At 46.5% G+C, this 26,261-nt stretch overlaps 8 protein-coding genes across 8 annotated transcripts; 4 read left to right on the top strand and 4 right to left on the bottom strand.

The window, feature by feature from the left end:
- The first annotated feature begins 248 nt into the window (after positions 1-248).
- Positions 249-1,388, top strand: F4822DRAFT_410702 (myosin regulatory light chain cdc4). Its single transcript, XM_051458792.1, has 3 exons — positions 249-597; positions 740-973; positions 1,056-1,388. Exons 1-3 carry the CDS (start codon positions 420-422, stop codon positions 1,082-1,084), a joined length of 441 nt encoding a protein of 146 aa, XP_051312400.1. The 5' UTR covers positions 249-419; the 3' UTR covers positions 1,085-1,388.
- Positions 1,389-1,605: 217 nt separating this feature from the next.
- Positions 1,606-4,927, top strand: F4822DRAFT_410699 (Metalloprotease). The gene is made up of 4 exons (XM_051458791.1): positions 1,606-3,014; positions 3,075-4,180; positions 4,238-4,262; positions 4,360-4,927. Exons 1-4 carry the CDS (start codon positions 2,283-2,285, stop codon positions 4,615-4,617), a joined length of 2,121 nt encoding a protein of 706 aa, XP_051312399.1. The 5' UTR covers positions 1,606-2,282; the 3' UTR covers positions 4,618-4,927.
- A 13-nt stretch (positions 4,928-4,940) lies between these two features.
- F4822DRAFT_322085 (uncharacterized protein) lies at positions 4,941-6,531 on the bottom strand. Its single transcript, XM_051455480.1, has 4 exons — positions 5,619-6,531; positions 5,420-5,561; positions 5,243-5,367; positions 4,941-5,189 (listed from the first exon to the last, which is right to left on the bottom strand). Exons 1-4 carry the CDS (start codon positions 5,798-5,800, stop codon positions 5,102-5,104), a joined length of 537 nt encoding a protein of 178 aa, XP_051312398.1. The 5' UTR covers positions 5,801-6,531; the 3' UTR covers positions 4,941-5,101.
- A 1,170-nt stretch (positions 6,532-7,701) lies between these two features.
- F4822DRAFT_410694 (uncharacterized protein) lies at positions 7,702-10,886 on the top strand (the record flags this gene model as incomplete). The annotated part of the gene is made up of 4 exons (XM_051458790.1): positions 7,702-8,111; positions 8,187-8,480; positions 8,533-8,642; positions 8,695-10,886. Coding segments are annotated over exons 1-4 (2,423 nt in total), but the record flags the coding sequence as incomplete, so codon positions are not given.
- A 1,173-nt stretch (positions 10,887-12,059) lies between these two features.
- On the bottom strand, positions 12,060-12,730 carry F4822DRAFT_431492 (uncharacterized protein; the record flags this gene model as incomplete). The annotated part of the gene is made up of 2 exons (XM_051461485.1): positions 12,060-12,152; positions 12,218-12,730. The coding sequence occupies 2 exons, from the start codon at positions 12,728-12,730 to the stop codon at positions 12,060-12,062; spliced, it is 606 nt and encodes a 201-aa protein (XP_051312396.1).
- Positions 12,731-16,729: 3,999 nt separating this feature from the next.
- Positions 16,730-18,271, top strand: F4822DRAFT_444963 (uncharacterized protein; the record flags this gene model as incomplete). The annotated part of the gene is made up of 1 exon (XM_051463309.1): positions 16,730-18,271. One exon carries the CDS (start codon positions 16,733-16,735, stop codon positions 18,269-18,271), a length of 1,539 nt encoding a protein of 512 aa, XP_051312395.1.
- A 1,833-nt stretch (positions 18,272-20,104) lies between these two features.
- Positions 20,105-20,569, bottom strand: F4822DRAFT_431490 (uncharacterized protein; the record flags this gene model as incomplete). Its single annotated transcript, XM_051461484.1, has 3 exons — positions 20,105-20,398; positions 20,459-20,483; positions 20,541-20,569. The coding sequence occupies 3 exons, from the start codon at positions 20,567-20,569 to the stop codon at positions 20,105-20,107; spliced, it is 348 nt and encodes a 115-aa protein (XP_051312394.1).
- Positions 20,570-23,858: 3,289 nt separating this feature from the next.
- F4822DRAFT_444960 (phosphatases II) lies at positions 23,859-26,024 on the bottom strand (the record flags this gene model as incomplete). Its single annotated transcript, XM_051463308.1, has 2 exons — positions 23,859-25,864; positions 25,927-26,024. The coding sequence occupies 2 exons, from the start codon at positions 26,022-26,024 to the stop codon at positions 24,160-24,162; spliced, it is 1,803 nt and encodes a 600-aa protein (XP_051312393.1). The 3' UTR covers positions 23,859-24,159.
- Between the last annotated feature and the right edge of the window lie 237 nt (positions 26,025-26,261).

Below are 26,261 nucleotides of genomic sequence, written 5' to 3'. Positions count from 1 at the left end.
GGTGAGTTATACCTTATCACTTTGATTTTCCTTTATTCTTTGTTGTTGGAAGTAAACACACGCCGGTCTCCAAACCTGGTGCCCCTCGCATCCCCCTAAATCCTGGTTTAGCGTGGGTGTTACGCGATCGGGCACAGCCAGTCAGCATCCTTTCGCAGTAATTGCATCAGCTGTTTTGTTACTGGTAATGGGCGAGAGATGGCGCATTTTAGGGGGGTTGCCATCGGTATTCCTTTTGTCATCCTCCCGAATCGTCCCAATCCCTCGGAAACAAAGCGAAAAACAAAAACTTCAACAACAAAGCAGCAAATCAACCATTTTGACTGCGCATTCGCTTTTTCCGCTTCTCTACCACCTTTCAACTGCACATTTCTAGCAAATTTTGCTCCGAGGACGCAGGATTGCGATAGATTGTCAAAATGGCCACTAACGATACCCCTCAGGCTTCTACCAACTACAAGGAGGCTTTCTCTTTATTCGACAAGCGAGGCAACGGCCGTGTTTCTCTCGACAGCCTAGGTGATCTTCTCCGCGCCTGCGGCCAGAACCCTACACTAGCTGAGATTAGAGATTTGGAACGAAATGTTGGTGGTGACTGTGAGTAACCCCTATTGTTTATTTAGCGAGTCCTGGTGTCAACATTCAGCCTCGTGCAGTATTTTCCCTTGGAATAAAGAAACGCGCTATAAGTATCAACGCAATTAAACAATACTTTGCTGACGAATTAATGGGATTTTAGTCGACTTTGAGACCTTCTCGAAAATCCTGAACCGACCTGGCGGCTTCCGTGATCCCGGCGAGCCCGACGAGTACTGCCGCGGCTTCCAAGTCTTTGATAAGGACATGACAGGCTTTATTGGTGTCGGCCAACTGAAATACATCTTGACGAATTTGGGAGAGAAGATGACAGATGAGGAGGTAGACGAACTTCTCAAAGCTGTGGACACTAGCTCGGGACAAGTCAACTACACTGGTAAGTGCACAATCTCTACATAGTTTATTTATCATTGTGAAATGGTGTATAGTATGTAACTAATCCGATGTGAAACGTATAGATCTCGTCCGAACAATCCTAGCCAACTAAAAATATTTCGCCCTCGTGCATTGATGGAAGCCGGAGTTTAGAGGCGTAGAAATTCTTATATTCACCCGCAATGCTTACGTAGGAAACATGAAGCATCGACGCATACACCGCATGGCATGGCAGGGAGATGATGACATGGCGTTTTCATAATTGACGGGAATGGTTATATGAAATTGGGCAGGCCTGCTTAGTATCCTATGACACCTGCAAAAATAGGCCATTAGGTCGTAGGTATGGAGGATAGGTACATAAACGATCAATAACGCAGAGGCATTCAGAATTGCCTAACTGCATTCACCAATCACTATAGGTCTTGAATTGTTCTAATGTTCTAGACTTAAAGTCTGCTTAATCTTGGTTGATTTTTAGAGGTTTTTGAATGCAATCCTAAAGTTAAACCCCAATGCGTTTGGCGAGCCGAACGACTTGTTACAATACTCCTGCATCTAAAAACTCGAGGTAGGTACCTGTCGCCCCCTAATTTGAGGCTGCATGCTTCCAAAAGAGTCCAGATGTCCTACGTTTGGCCCTCTAGGTACCTAGGTACAGCATGGTTTATGTAAAATCCCCCGCAATTTAGAAGGGACTAGGAGGGGCTGTATGCATCCCGTTCAAGGTAGCAACCGACTTGGCTTCGTCACGATCAGCATCCAGTCGACCCTCGATGCAACTTCCCCTACATGAACAATCCAATGCTATTCAACTCGTTGATCTTACATATACGTTGTCAAGTACCTTGAGTGGATAGCCGCAAGTCACCTGCAGCTAACAAACCTAATCAGAGTCGAGTATCTGAAACGCAGCTGTACATTGGTTCTTGCCTAATCAAAAAGACACCGGTGCACCCCCGCCAGATTCGCCCATACTCATCCACACTTAATTGCATTGCAGCTTCCCGCCGTACGATTGGATCCCTAAACTTTCTTCTACCCCTCCACCCCTCGTGATACTGGCTAACTCAAGCAATTCTGTTCTTTCCTCTACTTCTACAAAAAGAGGTCCTCATCGACCCCTCTTACTTCTAATAACTTCCCTTCTCATTCTTCTCCTAGCCATCACCACCAATCTGGCTGCTCCACGAGCCCTTTCCCGCCTCACCTCCTATTTAAACCAACTACGCCCGAAGCCTCCCTCCTCAACAACCCTTTTACCGCTCAGTCGCTCGCCTACTCCTACTCGCTCCCTTGTGACCGCCAACATGGCTCCCGAAAAGTACAAGAATCCCCCTCAAGCTCCGCCGACCTTTATTGGCACGAAAGAGTCTATCGTCAACGATGCAAAGGCTGTCTGTGATACTACTCGATCCTTACTAGACGACCTCGTTGCAAATGTACCCGTCGACTCAGCGAGCTTCGCCTCCGTCATCGCGCCCACCGCAGAAGATGAGAATCAGTCACAATTGAGCACTCGCATTCTGGGATTCTACCAATATGTCTCCGCTGACGCCGAATTGCGTAATGCTTCGACCGAAGCCGAAAAGGTCATGGACGAGTTCACAATTGAGTGTAACATGCGAGAAGACGTCTTCAAGCTTGTCGACGCCGCGTTTCAAGCACAGAAGACCAAGGAACCCAACCTCGACCCTGAGAGCTTGCGACTACTTGAGAAAGAGCGAAAGAGTTATATCAGGAATGGATTAGGTCTACCTCAAGGCCCCCAACGAGATCGCTTCAAGGAAATCAAGAAGCGCCTCAGCCAGATTGCAATCGAGTTCCAGAAGCATCTCAATGAGGAGAATGAGGGCATATGGTTCACGAAGGAGGAGCTGGATGGAGTTCCCAATGACGTGGTTGATGGTCTAGAGATTGGCCTGGGGGAGAATGATGGGAAGGTGAAGCTCACTTTCAAGTACCCTGACCTCTTCCCCGCTCTGAAGTTCGCCAAAAACCCAGAAACCAGAAAGCAGATCTTCATTGCGAACGAAAATAAGGTACGTCACGAATTTCTAAACGCTGACCGTGGAGAAACTCAAGCTAATACGATTCGATAGACCAATCAGAATATCCCCCTCTTCAAAGAAACCATCCTACTACGCGATGAGGCCGCTAGACTTCTAGGCTATCCCAACCATGCTGCCTTCCGTATAGAAGACAAGATGGCCAAGGACCCGGCTGTGGTTAACACCTTTTTATCAGACCTTCGAACACGTCTCACGCCAGGTGGTAAGAAGGAAAAGGCACATCTACTTGAGCTAAAAAAGAAGGACGAGGAAGCAAGGGGACTGAAGCCGGATGGAAACTATTACCTCTGGGATCATCGCTTTTACGGCCGAATGATGGTGGAGCAGGAATACAACATTGATGAGACCAAGATTGCTGAATACTTCCCTCTCCAGAGCACCGTTCAAGCGATGCTAAGAATTTTCGAAGAATTATTCGGCTTGGTATTTGTGGAACTGGACACTGAAGATCGGAAGAGGATATCCCCCACCAGCAAGGCCGAAGACATCGCGTGGCACGAGGATGTACACGTCTTCTCAGTTTGGGACGACAGTTCCGAGGGTGATGGGTTCGTCGGTTACCTCTATCTTGACTTGCACCCTCGCCCAGGCAAATATGGCCATGCCGCCAACTTCAACTTGCAGCCTGGTTACCTTCAGAAAGATGGTACTAGGAGGTATCCTGCCACTGCCCTAGTTTGCAACTTCTCCAAGCCCACGGAGAAGAAGCCTTCCCTACTAAAGCACGATGAGGTAGTAACGCTATTCCATGAGCTTGGGCACGGTATCCACGACCTGTCTGGTCGAAGTACCTATAGCCGATTCCACGGGACGTCGACGGTTAGGGATTTTGTCGAAGCCCCAAGCCAGATGCTTGAGAACTGGTGCTGGACGCCTAGTCAACTAAAGGCTCTCTCAAAGCATTACGAGACCGGTGAGAATATCCCCGACGAGTTGATCGGAAAACAGATATCAACAAAGCATGTCAACGATGCCTTGTTCAACCTAAGACAATTACATTTCGGTATCTTCGACATGACTGTTCACTCACCCGCTTCACACGGGGAACTAGAAAAGATGGACATTAGTTCAACTTACAACAACCTTCGCGCTGAGATTGCCGGTCTTGAAGGCCCCGAAGTTCTTGGTGCGCCCAGGTACGTTTTTCTATCACTTATGGCTTAGAATTATATGACTAACAAGTCTGGCAATAGCAATTGGGGTAATGGCCAAGCGACGGTACGTATTGACTCAGCGTCATCTCTTGTTCTCTAGATCCCCTCCGCAAGCCTACAAAATCAGAGGCGAAGACTTACAATTGCTAACACGCATATAGTTCGGACATCTCATGGGCGGCTACGATGCCGGCTACTATGGCTACTTGTCCTCCCATGTCTACAGCACGGACATGTTCTACTCCGTCTTTAGAAAAGACCCAATGAATAGCAAGGAAGGTCGTAGATACCGCCATACCGTTTTAGAACGTGGTGGTAGTCAAGATGAAATGATCACACTAGAGCAGTTCCTAGGCAGGAAGCCCAGCCCTGATGCTTTCTACGCCGAGCTAGGCCTCACGGCCGCTTCTGCTGCATAAGAAAAGAGTCTAGAGAAAAAAAATGGGTTGTAGAGGGAATTCCAGGGGCCAGTACCCAGTCTAGTGAAGATATATAGGTATCCATCTAATTTGAATATTAGATAAATCCCCAGAGGATACGATAGAGGCAGATGTTTGCTATAGATTTAAGCAATTACTCCCTCAATTCGAAAATTACTCAATTTTTGGTGAAACCCCCGCAACTATTACGCGACGTACAGTAGTGAAGGCATTTTTGACTGGTTAATATGAAAACCTGGAGCTAAGGCTCTCGTTGATTGTTTATGCGAACGGATACCATATCACTAGATGCCATGTCAACGATCGGAATGTTGAATATCCCGAGAGTAAATATTGTATTGAAATATCTTAAATAAAATGACCGTGTTCCAACCCGATAACTCCGGATACCTAACCCAACCTATTTAATTGACCCCTTTAATACTCCATCTTTCCCTCCGGTACATTCTAATGGCTAATTAGATTAGTTGGTGCGTCCCAAAAGACGATTGGCGATGTCAGAGACGTAGGAGGGAGTAGCTCCACGGCCGTCGGAGAGGTTGGCCTCGTTGCTGTGTGGGAATACGTTAGTGAGTAGTATTTGGGTGGGGGTGGTGTTACGCACACGGAGCCGGAGTTATACTCGCGGAGTGCCTTGTAGATGCAGTCGGCGGTGTCGGCGTTTCCGAAGTCCTTGAGGTTCTGCTTGAAGTGGTTGGTGCCGGCGCGGACCATGGAGGTGATGTTGTCCTGGGGAGTTGTTAGTGATTAGGCTGTTTTACTTTTTGGAAAAGTTACATACCTGGGAGAGGCCGTGCTGGCCCGGGAAGCCGGGGGAGCCGTCGCATTGCATCAGGCCGGCGGTGCCGTGGCCATCGGCGTTGACGGTGGTCTTAACACCTACGTTGCCGGTGGACTCTTGCATGATGATTGCGAAGATGACGCTGGTATTGTATTAGTTATGTCTGTCTCTATGTTTTGGTTCAGGTGGTGAGACTAACCGCTCCTCAACACCGATCTTGGCACACTCGTTAACGGCGTTCCAGATGCGGCCGATGTCCTCGCCGGTGTCGCCAGTAGCAGCCATGGCGCTCTTGTTGGCGTTGAAGATCTCCTCGAATGACTTCCACTGGCTCATGGGAGGGAAGTTGGAGGCGGGTCCGGAGTACGAAGTAAAGCCCATTGTGAATGAGTTGTATTGCTGATATACTATATGGTGTTGTAAAATGTTGCTGTTGAGTGAGGATGTGATTGTGAATGCTGTGACTATGGATTCTCCTAAATATTGAGGCCAAGAAGTCGCCTTTATACATTTTTTCTGTATGCCTTTTCTGATGATCACTAATTGATGCCTATGGCTTTGCCCCTTGGTAAATGAATCCTGTATACGATGGGGGCTTACCGCTGCGGCGCGGAGATGCGTGACAGCACCCCGTGGTCGGCCATGATGGGGCGAGGCCTCTGTCCGCTACCTATTTCCATGCTTTTATTTCTACGATATTGGTCTTTTGATCGTGGTCTTCATCAGCAATGATGTCTACCGCCGTACGGGTTGGTTTCTCAGTAAGTCCTACCATACCATGTTAAGCTGGCATACCCCTAGAAAAAGGCCTCGATATTGCTGACTCGCTACACCATTCTATCGTATGATCTATTGATCTTTTCTCAATATCGCCTCCGCCTTGCCGGACTCGGATTAAATCTTATTCATCGACCGCTGTATGTAGCGTAGTCGGGAGACTCGACTAGCATCATTATGTCAGCAACTACCTCTAATACCCTTGAGGCTTATTCGGACGGCTTATTTCTAGCAATGTTAGTTCCTGTGATGGCCTCATTTAGCTTATGTGATCTCTAAGCGACGGCGCAGGGGAGAGCACAAGCTCCCTAGTGACAGTTAACGAGATCGCTTGGGATGTGGTTCATCAACCCCAACACCCCGGACTTGTAGACCTGACACTCTACAACATAGGCTAACTCAGGTTATGTCGAGTAATCGGATCATCGGCGGCCATGTAGGAGTGGTCTCCCGTTGTAGTTGGTAACATATTAAAACCCAGTCAGCTGCTCATCCATCGAGGCTTGAAGTAAGCCACAATGCTTCCCTTTCCCCATTTGACATTAACAAGCGGGGGCGATGAAGCTTGGTTCAACCCCGGTTCTGGATAGTGACGGTCAACAGACGGCCGAGCCCTACACCTATGTCTTTCTATAGCCGATTAATAAACGCTCGAGCTTACTGGGTTATATATATCAGTACGAAGAGGCCAATGAACGGAAGTGGCATTAGTTAAATGATGAGAAAGTTGGTCGTGTCAGCAGCGCTATAATTTGTGTTGATTGGCGGATATAGCTTTATATTTCTGCGATATTCTTGATTATGTAGGGGAGCAATAGACAATAGTTAATGAGGGAATTAGAACCGCTACCTCTAAGTATTTGATCGCTGATGACTCCAACCTCCTCTCCTACAAATATGTAGGGCCCTTCCACCTTTCCGCTGATGGTGGCACATACATAATATGTCGCGTCGCTTTTTAGACAAGGCGAGTGTGCGAAAGGGGACAAATAATGTCTTGGAATGAGGCTGATATAAGCTCTAGAATAAATTATTTCTATGAAAATGAGTAGCCTAGAGATTTATTCTAGAACGCGTATCGTTCGTTGTGTATTGAATGTAACAGTGATACTAGATGGCGATCTGTCAGATTGCAATCGAATTGGTAACATCGTAGGAGTGGTTCTTTAAAGGCAATTGATGGATCCGCATTATTGGACGTTGAGAAATTAACCATTTGCTGTCGCTTGACGGCGCCATCGCTTTTACCCAAAGTACTGAAATTGTAAGGTTTAAGAAGGGAAATTTAATAATTGTTAAGGTGAGTGATTGTGAAATGGCTTTTGACATTACATAAATCATTACATAATCACTGAATGTGGCTTAGCTACGTCATCCCGTGCACAAATTTGAATCCATAATTCCATAATCAGTCCTAGTAGAGGCGGAGAACGGGCAGTGGGTCCCCGCGATTGGAAAGTAAACAGAACGCGGTCAAACAAGCAATTGAACCCACCGACATATACCGAGTCCCTTCACCCAATTTTACAACCGAGTCGCATTCAACATTGTAATTGATACAAAATCCTATCCAATTTGCTTGCGCTCATAATACCTTTTTCTCCCATTGTATGCTGGGATTATTTACTACATTCTATGCTGCAACGCCGAGTACATACTCCATTTTCCTGTTCGCGACGCGCCGTCCAAGAAAACCTGCGGCTTGCGCCGACTCCAAACATCGCTTCCATCCAAACGATTCACGATTGATACTTGAACCATGGAGATCGACGACACTTCTGATCAATACTTCACCTATGATGGAAGATTAACTTCCTTCAAGTCGGCGAAACCAACGGGACGACGGCCATCCAATGCCAAAGGCAAGGCACCTAAGGCTATTTCTTGGCCACACAAACAATTGGATCCCACTCAAGTAAGTAATACAATATGCACCAATATATTTTATATCCTGTCTATAACATTTCAATCTCTAACAATTAATTTGTAGTTTGCTCAAGCCGGATTTTTCTTCGAACCTACCCCCGAAGCTCCAGACAATACCGTATGTTTCCTGTGCTTAAAGGCGTTGGCAGGATGGGAAGAGAACGACAGTCCCCTAGAGGAGCATCTACGATTGTCTCCACATTGTGGTTGGGCCATTGTGGCTGCTATCGAGGCGGGTCTGGGAGATTATGCTTTGGACGATCCTACCGGTGCTGAAATGGCTGATGCCCGGAAAGCCACTTTTGGTGGGCGATGGCCACACGACGGGAAGAGAGGCTGGAAATGCAAGACCAAGCAGGTACGGTTCTATTCTTTACCGCTTCCCGACGATCATTACTAAATTGTCATAGCTTGTGGAGGCAGGATGGAAGTACACCCCAACTGCAGAGTCTGATGACATGGCAACTTGCACCTATTGTTCCCTCGCGCTTGACGGGTGGGAACCTAAAGATAACCCCTTGTAGGTAACATCATCGCGCCCATCTTGATGACTTGACTAATCTGTTATATAGGGATGAACACTATAAACGATCACCCGATTGCCGTTTTTTTGAATTGATGAACCATTATAAGAAAGGACCAGCGAAGAAGAAGGGCAGAGGCAAAGGCACCAGAGCCTCCCAGTCATCTCGACTATCCGCGCAGTCGGCTACTACGACAGCCGCATCAGACATAACCTCCGTACTTGACCATACAACCGACCACGAAGATAGCGTCATGACTACCACCTCTGTTGTGACCCAAAGTAGTACCAAGCGTTCTAGGACAAAGAAAGCCCCGGTTTCAAAGGGAAAGAAGACTCGAGCTAGAAAGGACGAAGCCGTCGAAGTTCTTGAAGATGAACCTGAACCAGAAGAACCACCCCCGAAGCCAGCCCGGGGACGCAAGCGAACTAGCGACGCTCTCGAAGACTCGGTACTGTCGACCGCGGCGGCTCCAGTGGCTAAAAAGCGAGCTACACGAACCCGAAAGGCTAGCACTGCTGATACATCTGTGGTTAACCACGAAACTGATCAAGAAATGTCTGACGTACAATCTGCCACAAAGCCAAAAGCGAGAAGTAAAAAGGGCAAGTCGACAACTACTCGCAAGTCTAGGAAAGTTTCAGCGGCATCGACAACTTCAACTACTTCCCACCAAGACGATGTGGCTCATATGTTAGATGATGAGGAGCTTGATCGACAATTGCAAGCTGACCTCGATCGACCTCTATCGGACGATGAAAACATCGCGGCCGATTCAGACTCAGACCGCAAGAAAGCTCCAACCAAAGCGAAGGGCAAGAAGACCGTCACAAGGAAAGCAGTTCGTGCAAGCCAATACCCAGCACCTAACGATCATGCGATGTTTGATCCGGAGCCCCCTCAGATTGATGAAGCTGCAATTGAAGCTGAGATGAAAGCATTGGAGACTGAGATGGAAGTTGAACAGGCAGAGACACTTGAAGTTCCCAAAAAGGGTCGCAAGGCCGGTACTAGAAAGGCATCCAAACAGACAACGAAGAAAGTCAAAGAGCCACCGGCCCCTGAGCCGGAGCCTATGCCCCAAGAAGACGTCGAGACAGCAGCTGTCGATGAACTAGCTGAAGGTCACGATGTCAGCATGGCCAGCAATGCAACTGTGGTCCGGACAAGCCTGTCATCAAATGCCGCACCCAAAAAGCGCGGTAGGCCCAGTAAAAAGGCAGCAGCAGCAGAGCCGGACACGAGACTTGATGAGCTTGCCGACTTAGAAATTAGAGTTGAATCTTCACCCCAAGTAGGACAGGATAACTCTAGCAAGCTTCCAGAGAAGGCACACTCGTCAAAGACAAAGGTTTTATCCGAAGCCACCCTCGCCTCTCCCCCTTCGTCAGACAAGCCTCTCCCTCCACCTCCCGCTGAATTGGATGAACCCCAGGGTCCGGCAACTCCAAAGACCTTGGTATCTCCAGCCCCAGCCGCAAAGCAGGCTGCAGTGTCACCTTCACAATCACCGCAGACATCCAACGCCGAGAACGAGCCGCCCTCTTCTAAGCCCTCAAACACGGCGAATAGCAACCGAATTGTCTTGGCTCCTGTTGCTGTTACCCCCGTGCGAACTTCCCCATCTAGACGCAACGTCCTAGCTGGCTTACAGAGCAACGTTCCGTGGACCACTGTGGACGTCGAAGCAATTTTTGAAGATTTGGACAAGGAAAATACTTTAGGATCGGCCAAGTTGAGGAATGGAACGGATCTTAACAGTCCGGAGAAGCGGATGACTGTGGAAGAGTGGATTTACCACAACGCTGTAGAGGCAGAGCAGAAGTTGAGACATGAGTGCGAGGCTATGGTTACGTCTTTTGAGAAGGAAGGAACTAAGGCTATGCAGGCGCTTGAGGGTCTAGTCATTGATTAAAGACCAGAAGGAAATGAATTCTGTGATGTTGCTTTTGTTGGTGATGATCTGGTCTACTAGGGTTTGATTACCGGAATACGGAACGGAGTCTGGGATTGAATGTTAATGATGGCCACGTTGGTGTTGACGGGTTTGTTTATGGATCCTGGTATCGGACCGGATGAGAAAAAAACGTAGATATTGATGCTTGTCAGCCTGATTATTACTCAATGAATAATATGAGGAATTGCATGCGGGATGTTGATGTGATTGTGTTCTGTATGGTTGGTGTGGGAGTGTGTTATGCGTTCATGCTCCGTACGTTTTTCATGATGGAATTACAGGCGGTTTTGCGACCGCTATGGTATGAGGCATTCTAAAATAAATCCCATCTACTACAACTTTCGAATAATAGCAACTACCTAGAACTTGACTAAAAGAGCCATTACATGATTAATGTACCAGTATCTATGTTCATCCATATTACATATTCATAAACTCCAATGGTTCTACCAGAATTATAGGAATATCTTCAAATACCAACGTAGTTTTCCTCGGACTAGGCCCACAAGCCAAGCAACTTAGACCGCATTATGGAAAATATCCCAAAATTTGCTACCCATTCGGGTTATTTCCGATGTGTAAAATAAGTAGGAAGTTGCAGAAAACCAGTCAGAGGAAAGGTTCAATTGCCGTGCAATTTATTTACTATTGGCGCAACTGTCACTATCGTCGCCAAGTGCGCCAAATTACGCAAATCTTAGGTCCCTAGAGATGCGCATCGAATACCCCTAGAAACTGCCTAGCCGTGCTATAAATATGATTGCCTACAGCAGTACCTTCACTAAAGAATAGCGACAGACTACTAGAAACAGGGCGCTCTAGCCACTAATTAGAAGACCATTATAGTAGGAATATTCATCCATACACAAATTTTGATGTATGCATGATACACCACAACTTAACTAATGAAATATAAAAGCCCATTACGATTGAGTACTTTATTCTATATATTCCCAGCGTTGCCTCATATATAAACCGGGTTTTGAGAAATTGTACCTACTAAATCAACTGCAATATCAGGACGAACCTTCCGTAAAGGCTCACCTACAGGGGTCCTTGAAGAAGGAGCGAATAGGATGCAAGCCCATTGCCTAAATTGGCAAGTATCCTAAAGTATGTGTAACTACAGAGGCAATCACTACGTTACCGACTTCCCCATAATGCAGACTACGGTATCAAGGTGCTTGAAATTATTTCATCTGATATTTTCAAGCTTCAATTAAACGGCGTGGATCACAAAGCTCTGGAGTCCACAAAGAGATGCGAATAAGAAAAACCCTGCATTGCCTGAACTCCTAAACTATGCCCTAGTATGTGTTTTATGTGCGTTCACGTATGCAACTAAGATTTAACCCATTTTCGGCGAATCCTTGCCCACCCAAACTCATTTCCGCCGTCCTTAACGAAGTATCCACGAAGTGATGATCCAGGAAGAGGAAAAACGCCGAGGGGTTATTCAACCCTGGTTGACGGCGGGACAATGATGGGGGTTGAATTGCGAGTAGAACGGTTCGCCGCATCGGTAGCAGAAGTGCTGGCCACAAGTGCACTAGAAAATACACAAATTCCGTTAATAAAATGCCGGTAACAATATAAAGAGGAACTTTGACTCACTTCGACTTTGTTGCAACCAACAGTCTTCTCAATGACTGTGAGGCAGTTCGGGCAACAGCGCCAGCCCTTTCGATCGGCGAGCTGTCGAAGGGATCGGCCGTTCTCCTCAACTTCTCGTAGCTTTTCCTGGTCGCAGGATTTGCAGGTCTTCTTTCCGCAGGAACAGGTGCCGACTCGGCGAGTACGGCTGTCGTTGGGGATGAATTTGCTGCAATCCTGGTCGTGGCAGTACACTTTGTTGCGTGGGTCCGTGTGCTCTTCGAGCTTTCGAGTGTATTCAACCATCTCGCCGTTTCCAGTAAGAGCGCCGGCTTGCTCGAGGAGTGCCAAGGGGAACACCTTGCAACACTTCGCCAGTTCAAATGCCGTCGAACCTAGTGCTCTGGCGGCGTTCGCCTGTATGCAGTGGTAACAATGGACGTGTTCATAGCCTGGTCGTTCAGATTCGGCGACTGGGACTTGCTCGAGGCAAATATCACATCGGCGTGTGATAAAGTTCATGTGAGCGTCCATTTTGCTTATTAGATTTTTTACGCCGAACAGATGAGGATAAATATGTAAAAGTGATGAATACGGCGAGAGATTTTATTAGTAGAGATGATGGTGACGGCGTGGTAAGAAGGGTTAGAAAAAAAAAGATGATGGGCAGTAGCCTTGAAATATCTCGAGACGGAAACGCGCCGGAAGGGGTCGAGCAAGTTGCATTCTATATAAGGCGAGACCTACCTCCATACTTTCCTAAGTATCGCGAGCGCCCGCCTGCAGTTCATGCCGGGGAAAGAGCGTCAGTTAGCTGTCGCCCCTGGGAACGCGCGCCGAGATGAGCTCAGCCAATCAGATTTGAGGGTACCTACCAAAGATGTAGCTATTCCAACGTACATTTTACGGTTAATAGGCTACGTACCTCACGGTACGGCAACATCTTATGAAAATTACTTGTTGTCTTCCTACCTAGGTAGTTACAATACCTCTAGGCTAGACGCTACATAGTAATAAGGTGCTGCTTCAGCCATAAGGGGTGGTCCTGCACATATGTACATATAGACCTATATATCGATGTAAAGTCGGTTACAAAGTTAAAGATGACTTCTAAGAAATCATGAAATATCACAGATGTATGGTGTATATATATGTTTCGGATCTTGATAATCACGAGAGTAGACGTAGTCAGTTAGAGGTTTTCTATTAAGGATCACAGGCTTTATAGTATTGGAACCCGAATCCTCTCTTATGTGAATCACCATGGACCTGCTTGTATTAATAGCTAAATATGCCTTCTGCTTTCGTACAGCGTAGGCAAATCAAGACATTAGGAGTCACTCATAAGTATTCACTTAACCGCAGTATATTTGCATCTATCAGAGTTATTTATGGTTAGTCCGATAGTGAGTTAGTGAACTAACAAGGTTAACGGCTAAAGGCAGTGATAAAGTCGCTTAGATACATATCTACTGAGTATGTTCTCAACGTCTTTCCTTTCTACCCTTTCTGTTTAGGACTCACATACTAATAAGACTACAACTGTGGAAACTTCTACTTATAGTAACGAACATATATAAAAGACCTCTATCTATTTATCCACCTAAGAAATCATCTTTTATAGAGTCTGGTGCTATCTGGTTATCAACATAGTGGGATGCAGCTAACGGATGCTTTATCGCTCTATCGGGCTAATGAGGTGGTAGATGCACTGAATGAAGTGAGTTTACGTGAGCACTTACGTAATAAAATACCCCGCCAGTTTTAACTTTCCAATTTTCCTTCGTTCCTCCTCTTCAACCCAAACCATCAATCGTGTCGTGCCTACCTGAGTGTCTAGGCACCCAGCGCAGCTTTCACCTCGCGGTTTCTTTTATGATGGCCTGTAGATTGCGAAGGGACGATTCACCACCGTCACACATCGCATTCAATCCTTTAGCATCGTTAGTTCTAACTATGCTGGATATTAGTTCATACACAACATTCCTTCCTTCGGCTCCTAGCGTCGAAAAGGAGTATAATAGTCGGATACCTCGATGATTCAAGTATGATTTCTATGTGAATTTCAATTTCCCTATAACATAATGAAGATTATCAGATAAGAATATCAATCTCTTTCCCTTCACGATGTCGAATGCCCCTAGGTCTGCCCTACCAGAGCTTATGTAATGCAAAGTAGAAATACTGCATGACATAATCAGGATAGGGGCTCAGGTATTGTATTACATAATCTTATCTGGCTAAATGAGAATTCTTATTGTGGCATTTATCTAGGAAAACTGGCGTAATTTCTCCTGGATTCGATTTGGCCTCCTTCGATATCTCGCTGTGTATATAACTAGTAAACCTGAAATGCCGAACAACTCCCTATTCCCATACCATGACCGCGAAGAATTTCAAGGATTACTAAGCCCATATTTACTAGCTAGAAAACCATCGACTTGCGTTCTCGACAGGATTTGACTTCTGCTAAAAAGGCTCGGGAGTCAGGATATCCGATAAATACTCTTTCGAAAACTTTTGATTATATTGCTAAGATCTCGAGCAGTCAATAGGAAGGAGTCGATACACCGTAGTGACCATATCCCCAATTCGAGAGAAATTTACGGCAAGTGGTGCTTAGGTAATCACAATAGGGGCTCAGGAGCTGTATTATGTAATCATGTTCTGGGGCAGGTCACAATTCAAGCTATAACAATGAGATGAATAGACACCAGGTTTTTCTCGCTGATATTCGTTGCTTCGGATGGGTTCGACTCTCTGAATTAATGGAGTTACAACCTTGAAACCACATCATCTAGAGATGCACCCTGCAACGCGAAGTCGCTCTGGACAATCTTCGGTGTTATTACTATAGATAATCACTCAAACAGAAACCCTTACTATTTCTTGAGTATAGTCGCTGAATCTATCACCACCTCGAATTAAGGTTATAGTCAGTGAACCGAAGCTAGTTACAATGCATATGCATTTGCCCTAGGAACTCAAGCCAGAATAGGCAGGTCGCACTATCTGCAAGGAACATAATGGGAACGTTGGATCTTATGGCGAACATAGTACAAAAGGCCAATGCGGGGGGATTTATTTATATGATATACTGCAGAAATCATCACAGGCGTCACCTCATGAGTTGGTTGTCGAAGTTGAATTGTATCTAGAATAGTGTCGAGTGGGGTTACAGCAAAAAAGGGGTAACGATTGCCAAGTTGTAACCAGCACGTTGCTTCCCCGAGTAGTATCCATAGTGTCTAGGTATTCCTATAGTAAAATAGTCAAGAAAAATCACGGAAGGGGGGGAATCCTCATTATTTATCAAGTGAAACACGTGCTCCCTTCTCGACCATAGATGCGTTGAGTAGTTTACTGGACAGGCCTCTCTTGTAGTAGAAGATGGCGATTGCCTTACCACAGGTAAATGAAGCTAGGCGGCGGATGTAAGTTGATGGTAGAAATTGAATTCATTTAATGCTAGCTCAGTAGACACAGCATTCTCATTATTATGTAGTAGGAGCAGCGAGGCTTCCCGCGCTCCATTATACGAACCAGTATAATGCAATGTATCTTTTTAAAAAGAAGCTGCTGAACTATAGAATCCAGACTTTCGCTATTACTATATAACGAGGACCGCTATTACGTTAAATTGAGGATGTTACCGCATGTTGCGCCCCGGCGTTGAGCGTTTAGAATATCCTAATATTATATCTTACGACAATGGTTTAGGGCAACTAGGTATTCATTCTCTTCTCAAATTCATATAGCCAATTGAATTAGATCGTGGACGTGTTCATTATTTCTGGCCATGCATTCAATAAAAGCATGGTATTAGAAGACCCTTAATCTATGATCCTCGAGGACTATGATGGTCCTTCAATATCCAGGCCTTTGCTGTCGTATCTCAAGGCGAATTACATATAAGCTCATATCGGCCAGTGTGACTATATAGGGTGATGTAAAATCATCCTCTTTAAATACGACTATTTTTAGTTGGAGAAGACTATGGAGTTGAGGCTGTTAATTTTACGGGGCCAGGTCAATGGTTTCACTCAAACGGAAAGGATTAGACGAGAGTGACCCCAATTCAATAAGCGACGAGCCTGTAATTAGCTGGAGGTATTCGTTCATAGCCTCGAAAGGAGATAGCCATACAGCCCCAGGATCAACATCAGAAAAACAGGGTATTACGTGGGGCTTCAGGTCTAGATTCTAGCCTAAAAAGTGAAGCATCGTACGGGGAACGAATTAGCTTCCAAGAGCCCATCCTGATGTTTTTATGCGACCGTACCTATTCTCAAAACATTGTAGAAAGAGTGGTCGTTCGTAACGAAAACCTATCGACTTCTAAAGGACTTTTGAGTTGTTTTCATACCGCTAATGATAAGTCAATCCGGCCTTCATCGTACTCAGAAATGACTTCATTTTGCCACCATGGATGTTTGAACATCCGATATTTTATATATAATATCACTAATGTTCACGGCCCCTCAATGATGATTTTTTATTCTAGTATCTTCAATTGAGCCTGATATTGTTGCCAATATGATTTCGCCCGCGAGTACCATAGCGACGACAGCAGCAATTTTAGCTGTGATCTCCCAAGGTTCATGCCAAACGAGCCGTACAATTAATTTGTCACCCACTGCTCCGTCTGATGTATCGCAAAACGTCGACCCTTCGTTTCCTGGCTTCGCTTTCGAACAAGCATCGTTCTATGCCTATTCTTTCAATGCGCAAGGAAATCCCAACATCTTCTCCCGGAATCTAGTCGACTCAGTATTAAACCGTACGGGTGGAATACCTATAATTCGAGTTGGTGGTACATCGGGAGACCATGGCACTTACAATGCATCCCAAAAAGAACCTACCAACTTTCCGGCTACCAAGTTTGGACCTCAAATGCGTGGAGGGGTTACAATAGGACCGTCATTTTTCGATGCTTTCAAAAACTGGCCGGGAGCAAAGTTCGAGTTCATGGTTCCCTTCCGTAACGCTAGTTACAGTCACAGCATAGAATGGGCGAAAGCCGGTATGAGCAAAATCGGCATCGATAACCTTTTTACCCTAGAAATCGGAAATGAACCAAACTTCTACGGATGGTTTCAGGATCCAAATGGTCGCGTTCCCGGATATGTGAAAAGATATACCAACCTTCATGACAAATTACAAGACGCCCTTCCGGCCTTGAACGGGAAGAAGATTTTCCAAACTCTTGATACCGCCGCAAACCACCCGACTGTATTGACGGCTAAAGAGGCATTTGAGAAGGGTCTAAATGACATCGCACCAAGCATCAAGCAAGTAGCCTTCCATTATTACCAAGGTCACGGTCCGAAGACGTTTCACGAACTCCAAGATTGGGTACGACACAGTGGCACGGTGAAAAATATGAGCGCTTTCATTCCGAACATCAAATATCTCCAAGCCAATCACCCAAAAATCGACTTCGCATTCACCGAGACGGGATACAATGTCGGCGGCGGCGGGGGCTCGATTGATAGTAATCTGGCAACTGCGCTGTGGGCTGTCGACTTCCAATTATACTGCATGACCGTCAACGTGCGACGCGTTAACTGGCAGCAGATCCTGATGGCGAGTCTCAGTATGTGGCGCGCAGTTGAGAGCAAGCGTGGCGATCCCATCGTAAGTGCCAATTACTACTCGCAGCCCTTTATCGCCGACTTCATCGGTAAAGGTGGCAAGACGCAAGTATCTCAACTCAACCTCGGGGACGACCGAGATGGCACATTAGTTGCGTACGGGGCGTACGAGTCTGGCAAGCTGGCGCGCATAGCGTTCCTGAACCTCGATATGTGGACTACGAGAAACGGGACCCGACCACAGGTAGATTTCGTATTGAAAGGTCTATCTGCGACTGGTACTCAGGCCAAAATACATCGCTTAAGTGCCCCAGATGGCGCGTTAGCGAAGAACAACCTCTCGTATGCGGGTTTGGAGTGGACTTGGGAGAGCAGGGGCATTGGGCAACAGCTTAGGGATGATAGTACGGTCATGGATATCAACAGCACGAATATGACGGTCAGTGTCGATGCTACTTCAGCCGTGATGGTTGTGCTGTAAGCGGTACTTATGCTGGTGATCGGTCAGGAGAGCGTGGAGCAAGATGCCGGTAAAAGCTGCTTCTTGATTGTTTTCCACATTCGCCATCGAGGACGTATGTTAGTGAATAAAATAGGTAGTTTAGTCTAGTTTAATGTATTCTGTTACGACGGCATGGAAGTCATGATACTCTCATATCTTGCTCAACAGGGGATCCTGTATCCGCTCGCCGGAGCGGAAGTGCTAATATGATGGACAAGTCAATTCGTATTCGGATATCAAATCGCCATCACAGAAAGGCGGATACGCTCAGAATTGAGAGATGCAATTCAATGTGGTAGATCACCAATTGGTCCTTTTCATTGTACAAGCTGTGTTCGTTCCCGCATTTTGCCCCCTTACCCCCCTTTTTGTTGAAAACAGTGCAATTGAGGCAATCTTGTCGCCAACAACCCAAGCGGCTACGCTTATTTAGTTCAATTCGGACTTTAGAATTTGATATCATCACGAACTAAGTCTTCTAGGTAAATGTAATCCATAGTCATAGTATATGTCCTGGTATATAAGAGACATGGTTTAATGATACGGGAGGCGGTAGTTTGGTTCCGTTCCTGCATTCTGCCGGTAAGCTCTTGCGGCTCGGCTACGAATAGTCGCTAGTCGATCAACATAACGTCGTCTTGGCTACCTATTACGGCTTGCGACGGAATAAAGCCGATATGTCTGAACGTGAATATATGTAAAACAGATACGGACCCACGTCCTCGTGGGATGATATGGGGGCGGTGATAAGAATTTTCCTAGCTTCGCGCATCCTAGTCGAGACTTAGAGCTAGTATACCGACTAAGTAATTCATGTAACTTGCTCGCGTGGGGACTGGGCTCTGATTCTACGCTACCTTGGTGACTGAGGTAGTAGATGCTGTTCAGCCGTTGTAACGGCGGGGCCATTGGAGCAAGTGCTCAGCATATACGGTAGATGGACTGATATTAGGCATTTAGATCATTTATTCTAATGCGACTAGCGACGAAGGTAAGCCATGCGGCTATACATGTCATTTTGGTCGTAGTGTAATATGGTGTTGTTGTTCGGGGTTTGTGTGGTGAGTTGGGCGGTGGAATCAATCTGGCATCCAAGCCTACAAGCTATGACTAGGAAGTGGCATGTCTTCCCAAACATTATTAAATAGAATGATTATGTTAGGAATATCTTATAACATTTTCTCTCCTATATCATAAATTCCATATTATCAGAACAACTAGCTACTAAGGGACCCCTCTTCGACGAGTGAGTATTGCGTGCACATAAACTACTCGCACTTATGTCACGTTCATGGAACGGCGAGAAATGAAAGATGACGAGCGAGGTATTCGTATTATATATATATCGAATTGAATTGATTGTGGTATTCGGACATGAAAGACAGTAAACTTCACAATGGTATATCCGCGCTCAACTCCACATGTAACCAACTCGCTCGTCATACCATTAACAAAAGCCCAAAGCCAGCCCGTAAACACATAGTCCAAGCGAGCTTCCCTCCTTATTTCCCCGGTATCCCGAGATTCAAGACCCCGGAAAGCCCTTCCATAGGTCGTGAAATCGTCTATAGGCGTGAATATGAAACATAGGTCTTTTTTCTTTTCCTCCTTGGGTTGACGGCCGGGACGGGGCCGGAATCAGTTCGTAGTGCAGCAAACCCCGTCGTCCTTCAGCGTAATAGCCCCCCCTTGATTCGGTGAATGATCTAATAGCTTGACGGTGCCATTAGGTTCCCCCATCCCGACCGCCCCTTCATGAATTACCATACTACCATCGTCGTCAAGGATGGTGTATGGGGTTTAGGTCTTCCCTTAAGGTCGGGCAAGAGCAATGGGGAAGTCTCGGAGCCGGCGCTTGAGGACCTCGTTGGCAATCGTGTTGTTCACGATACCGGTGGAAGTCGGGGCGGCAGGGGCAGCAGGGGCAGTGCCGTTGGGGAACGAGTAAGGAGCGGCAGAGCCGACCTGGAACATGGCGACGGCGGCCAGGAGAGCAGCGAAGAAGCGAGCCATTGCGAAGGTTGAGAAGGACTGAGACGACGGTTGGTCGACGAGTAGTTGAGAGCTGCTAAGATGGTTGGCGGAAGACGCTGGAGGAACGGCGAGCTATCTCATCGGTTCAGGAGGAGCGGACGGATCTCTTTATATTTTTCATGTCCGACTCACGGCCGCGCGCGAGGAGCGATCGGCACTTCAGTTGCCGTTCTTATTACTAAGGGTACGGATGTTCCTGGTTCTCAACATTGACCTCGCAGCAACGTTTACATATTGCTTCATAATGTGAGAGGCCAACCTAGACAACGATGACCATCCGTTGACCAATCCCACCGGGTGGATTGTCCTCATCCATAAAAAACAACCTGGAAACCCAGGACCAGGGGGTCGAAGTCGTGCAGTGGCGTTCTCTGATGGAAGATCTACAGCCGGCGCTACTCGTGCAGCCGCATGCCTAAAACTTCAGATGGTAGTGACAAGGGGGGTCGGTGAGAATTAACCACCCTCCCACACCCATCCTATCAACCCCCCTGAGAAGTGCATCCTAATACAGCTTTGGACGCGGCGCGAATCATGCCACTATGATCCAGAGCGAAAGAAGTATATAGCGTTACACTGCGCTGTCCTCTCGGTTACTAATTAAGCGACTGCGGCTACGTGACATATTTTTATGCTAAGAAGAGGGTGTATATCCGCCATCCTGGACTGCACGTTACTTTTTCGTCGGACTTCATTGCTTGGAAATTCTTCGATTCGCCGTGTTTTGAAAATTCATATCGCTCCGCATCGCAGTGTATGCACCAATTTAGCAATCAGCACACTTAAGTACTCTATCTTGTACGACGACCTCGGAGACGCCCCTTTCTGCAAGTACCCGGGCACTTAACTCCGGTTTCAGCCAGTTTTTCTTTTTCAGCGTGTTTTCTTATCGAGTCGTCATTATTTGAGGGCGTACACGGTTGAATTCACATGCCGCTAGAATCCGAGTGGACCATATGGGGAGAATCATTGGTCGACTAGCTACCTAGTTACCATGGAATACTTCAGGGCGACATACATAGTGAAGACGAACCCGGCGGGCAATATCGAGAGGGTTCGCTGTAGGTGGGGATGATGCAACGTCAACTCGTTGGCCCTACAGCCCAACCAATGTAGCCGGTGTTTCCACCTATCAAACAAGCCGGTTACGGACTCAAGATTGCACCAGAACAACGGGAAAATGTGACAGCTTGGGTAACTTGAAAGAGCTTGGCTCTGTGTCTAGAATTTAGGATCTATGTCTCCGGCCAGAAGCATTACAAAGCAGAGATAAGGAGTGAAGCGCTTATTAAGTCGTTATGTAGGTCCGTGAGAGATAACAGTCGTGTTCATCTTGCGCGTCGTCCGAGCGGCAACTAATTGCAAACCAATACAATAGAAGAACGTTTGCTTAGAATGCTATCTTGAACTTCGAGTAATCATCGGCAGCTTTACCGGCGATGAACGCACCAAGTAACAAGGGGTGTAGGATCTAAATGTTGTGAGGCGGTCTTTTTGATCTGTGACCCCCGTTTCTCTGCAAATCATTTTGATCGAGTTTCCAGATTCCGTAAGGCGGGCTGCTTCAAAAAGCAAAGGTGGAGGGCGAAGAGCTGCATAGCCGCATCAACAGGGGAATCCAAGTGCCGATCATAGTCAACTTTAGTCGCGATTCGGCCCTGAGAAAAGATAGGGATGGTACATTACCCTAGACCAGGATGTAAGATTCGCTACCAGCCGAGGAAAATCTCTGTTCTCCCCTATCCCCCTGGTCCATCTGCCAGGCACCCAGGTACGGAAAAACTCAATTGAGGCAGATCTTCTCCCGTAGAAGTAGGCAGCATGCAGCGTGCATAGAGGAACTTCCGTTATCTTCTTAGGAAAAGACTTGTCCTTCTCAATAAAAACATCAAAAAGCTTAGAGGTGCGTCCCGGAGTCTTGGTCAAGCGAGTTTACTAGATAGGGAATTCCGAGCGCCTTTGAAGATCATCTAATATCGAAGTCAGGAAATGTTTCCTTACGTGAGAGACAATCCGATACCGATTGCCAACCTTAGAACCCCGTAAGGGACATGGAGCTTTTTATCCGAGAAGTGCTAACAGGATATCATCACGATAGTGTAATGGCAATATTCGAAGTCTCGGCAAACCACCACTTGAGCAATTGAGGACCAAAGAAAAGAGAAATGGATAAGGCAATGAAGCCCGAACCACAATACTGGATGCATCGCAATACGCTAAAACAATACCTCGTGCTAGGGCTCCCAACAATTCTGAAGAGTTGCAGTTAATGTCCTTTTGGTTCTAGATCTGCACCTTCAAGCCTATTTATCAATTCGTCCAATCACGACACAGGATGTATATTATAAGAACCTTCTAGTCAGAACGCCTATAGTGCTGTCACTTAAAGAGAGTCTCAGTAGGAAACCCGATATGAGAAGTTTAAATATACTACCACCGAGACGCCTTGGCAGAGCTTCTCTATACATAAGCGATTCTGTTATTAGAAACAGTCAATTTCCATTACTTGTTTTTCTCGTCATGCATATCGTATTTTGCGATCCCGATTGCGTTCTATCTGCGTCTTTGGGGAATTTCCTCGGCCAGTGGTGTTCAGGTCCTTTTCAGCCCAGACTTATACTCCACGGAAGAGACCGGCCACCAAAATAAAGATTCTCACAGGCGCAACCGATCGAATTGTTTTGATGCTCAAATATTAGCCGCCTCGCAGGCTAGGCGATAGTACGTTTCATTGACGCTGGAGTCTGCTTAGATACTGGTGTAACGCTGTGCGCCAGTATCATATATACAGTCTCAACGCTTTTACGATTCGGGCGTCGGACAATACGTGACCGAAAAAGAAAAATATGTAGGTGAATCCGATTCTTTCGAATCGTCGATCTTAACATATAAACCAGCAAGAGATCATGAAGGTATATTGAAATCTCCGCTCAACCGGATGGCGAGGTCCATCCCTCATGTGGATGTCTGTTATAGGTCTCTATATGTGCATACCTCCGCTTCGATTCTATGTAATTCGACTGCGATACCCGGATAAAGAACTGGGATTCTTTTCTGCTCCTAGATCCATGACACATCTATACGCGCATTTTACGAAATTTAGAAGCTTCGCGCATGTGTGCCTTATTGAGGCGAATATTCTGTGACTCGCTCGTTTCTCTCAAGGATGTTTCCTCGCCCCTGAACAAAATCCAACCATAACACGGTATTGCAAATCATACTCTTAGTAATATCTCCACGAATGATATTTCAAATCAAATCGCCAAGTACATCCCAGCAGATACCTGCGAAGAAGAAACTTGATCTAGATATTGTAAATTTTTACTTTCATCCCAGTTGAACTTGTTTTCGCTCCCCCACGTACTTTTTCTCGTATGATTCCTCAATGTTGAGCGATGCGATAACTGGGTTGGTGCTGATCGACGACCAGGTTGAGTAGCGATGATCTTACCATGATCATCGACGCGATCCACGCTCCGCGGATTGATGTCGGAGTCGCGCGACCACCGGAGAAGCTACGGGGTCATGATCGATCACTTCCTTGAATTGTTATACGATAAATTCGTTTTGACGATCGTTGGAGTGTCGAACAAGACCCCTAATAAATAGTTCACCTCTGATTTATAAGAATGAAGCCATAAATTTTGATAGTTACTGTGGAAGCGATCCCATCGGGCGGAATGTGAGGATGATCGCTCCTCAACGTCAAACTTGCTCTGCATATGTTCTTATATGACTACGTGCATCATTGCTTCTTCAAAGCCCGGTTACTGTCCTATATGTGATGTTCATTAATCGTAAGAAATGACGATATTTCATCATGTTTCTATGTATTATTTCGTATTGCCATCAGGGTTGGGTAATTTATGTGCGTATGCTTCAAGCTTTTCATCGTTGCTTTGTTTCCCTTTAATTGCTCCCTTGGTTTGTTCCGCTTCATTTTCCGATTCACTCTCGTTCGCTCGCTTTCCATCGGATGTTGCGGCTGCTAGAGCGTCTGAAATCTCTTTCCCCTTGGTTTCGACTTCATTCAGCGTTTCTCCCTTAATGCTGCTGGCTTGGCTAATATCCGCACTCTCAGGGCTCTGAACACGCAGACCCAGATGCCTCTCATTGTCGGGGTCTTCGTCATTTCCACCTTTCCAATCCGCAGCTGGCATCTGCGGCACGGGTGAGTCGACACTAGGCATTGCCGACTTTTTCGCTTCTCCATCTGGCACAACAGACCTCCAAACCACGGCAATCTTATCAGCGGCACGGGTGCCTTTCTGGCTTGATCCCTTGATTCCGTCCATTTTATCCCAGTCAAGCTCAAAAACCCCATTTAAATCTGGGTTTCCATCCTGTTCGGGACCATTGCCTTCAAAGAAAGCGTTGAACCATACATGTGCCACAGCTGTAACCATAGTAAAGCCCATAGATGTAGGGGCGCGGTTCCGTCGTTCAGTACATATGTTTACATCGCTATTAGGTATCTTAATAGGTTCTTGTGGCTTGAAGATGACTGCCATACCACCAGGCTCGGCTTCGGCCTCGTCCTCGTTCTTATTTGGGGATAATGGTGAGTCCGCCGTACTTACCGTCTTCGATTTATTTCCATTTTCCGGTGTATTGTTTGTAGAGCGATTCGATTCGGTAGACCTTCGGAGGCTCTTAGTTATCAACTTCGGAGTTGGTCGTTTCTTCGGTGTAGATGTATTCGCGGTAGACGGGCCAGAGGTATCTTGTATTTCATCAGCTTTCTTTGCTTCGTCAAGAACCTCTTGGCCCGGGGTGTTGGTTCCGTAGCCAGCCATGTCATATATCATGTCTAAAACTCCGCTATCACCTGGTGCGTTACCTTCAACTATCAGACGCTCTTTTTTTGTGAACGTGTGGAAAACCTTGATCTTCCTACCCCCATCCACGAATCCTTCTACCGAGAGCTTAACGCCGGAGCGCAAGCCCCAGACGTGAATTTCGACGATTTCTAACTCCCGGTCGACGTATTTCTTCCCTCCCTTAGCCCAGCGATCGACGTATCCTATCCATCGTAGCTGACTCGGGATTGTTACACCGGCACCGAACTTCGGTCGCATCCTCCGCTCTGTAAATCGTGCGAGTGCCTCTTCTGGTGTCCAGCCACACTCAGCAATAAGGTAGCTACAGGCCATTGTCCCGCTACGGCCTTTCCCAGCCTTGCAATGTACAACTACCACGCGATTACCCTTTTTATCCTTCCAACTATCTAGAACCTTCCCAACTATATTCTTCTTTTCCTCGGATGTTCCGACCGCATCGGCATCAAGATCGTTTCCGTTAAGCCAGTTTCGCATGCTCGCAACTATCATAGGTACTAGTCGGAAGGGAGGTGGGTGGTGATCGGGCCATGGATAATGTCTAATTCGGTTATATACTAGCTCATCTGGGTACCCGGTACCTTCACCGCGGAATTCCCATATAGCCCAATTCTTTCCATGTTTCGAATCGAGGAATGCAACGAGGCGATCGAGCGGGTTACGGTAGGCACGTTGGGGGTATGTTTGAGAGGGACCAGATCTGGTAAGAGGAGAGTTTGTTAGTTGTAAGTTATTTATGATACGTCTGTAGTTTTTACGCACGTTGCGATGATGTTGTCAGTCACGTAGCAGAGATCCAATCCTGCCTCTGGGTGTCTGGCGCGAGGCCCTGCGACAATCTGGCGTAGTAAAGAAGCCATTCCTTCCAATTCAAAATTTAGATATGTGATATAACTGACGAATTGACATGGTCGCTTATACTTCACATAGCGGACAATGCGATAAATAGAAGGGTTTCGATGCAAGTATATGTGTTGTTGTGGTAAATGTTAAAAAGGATTGCCCAATTGCCCCTTGATACAAAACCTGTAGATATTCGCATGTACGTCATCGTCATCGGGGGATGAAAGACGCCGAGTGGAGACGTCAAGCTAGAT

Source organism: Hypoxylon trugodes (assembly GCF_022578975.1).
Source record: "Hypoxylon trugodes strain CBS 135444 unplaced genomic scaffold F4822scaffold_7, whole genome shotgun sequence".
Taxonomy (NCBI): Eukaryota; Fungi; Ascomycota; class Sordariomycetes; order Xylariales; family Hypoxylaceae; genus Hypoxylon; species Hypoxylon trugodes.
The sequence above is the reverse complement of the archived record's forward strand: the minus strand, read 5'-3'. Positions and strand labels throughout refer to the sequence as shown.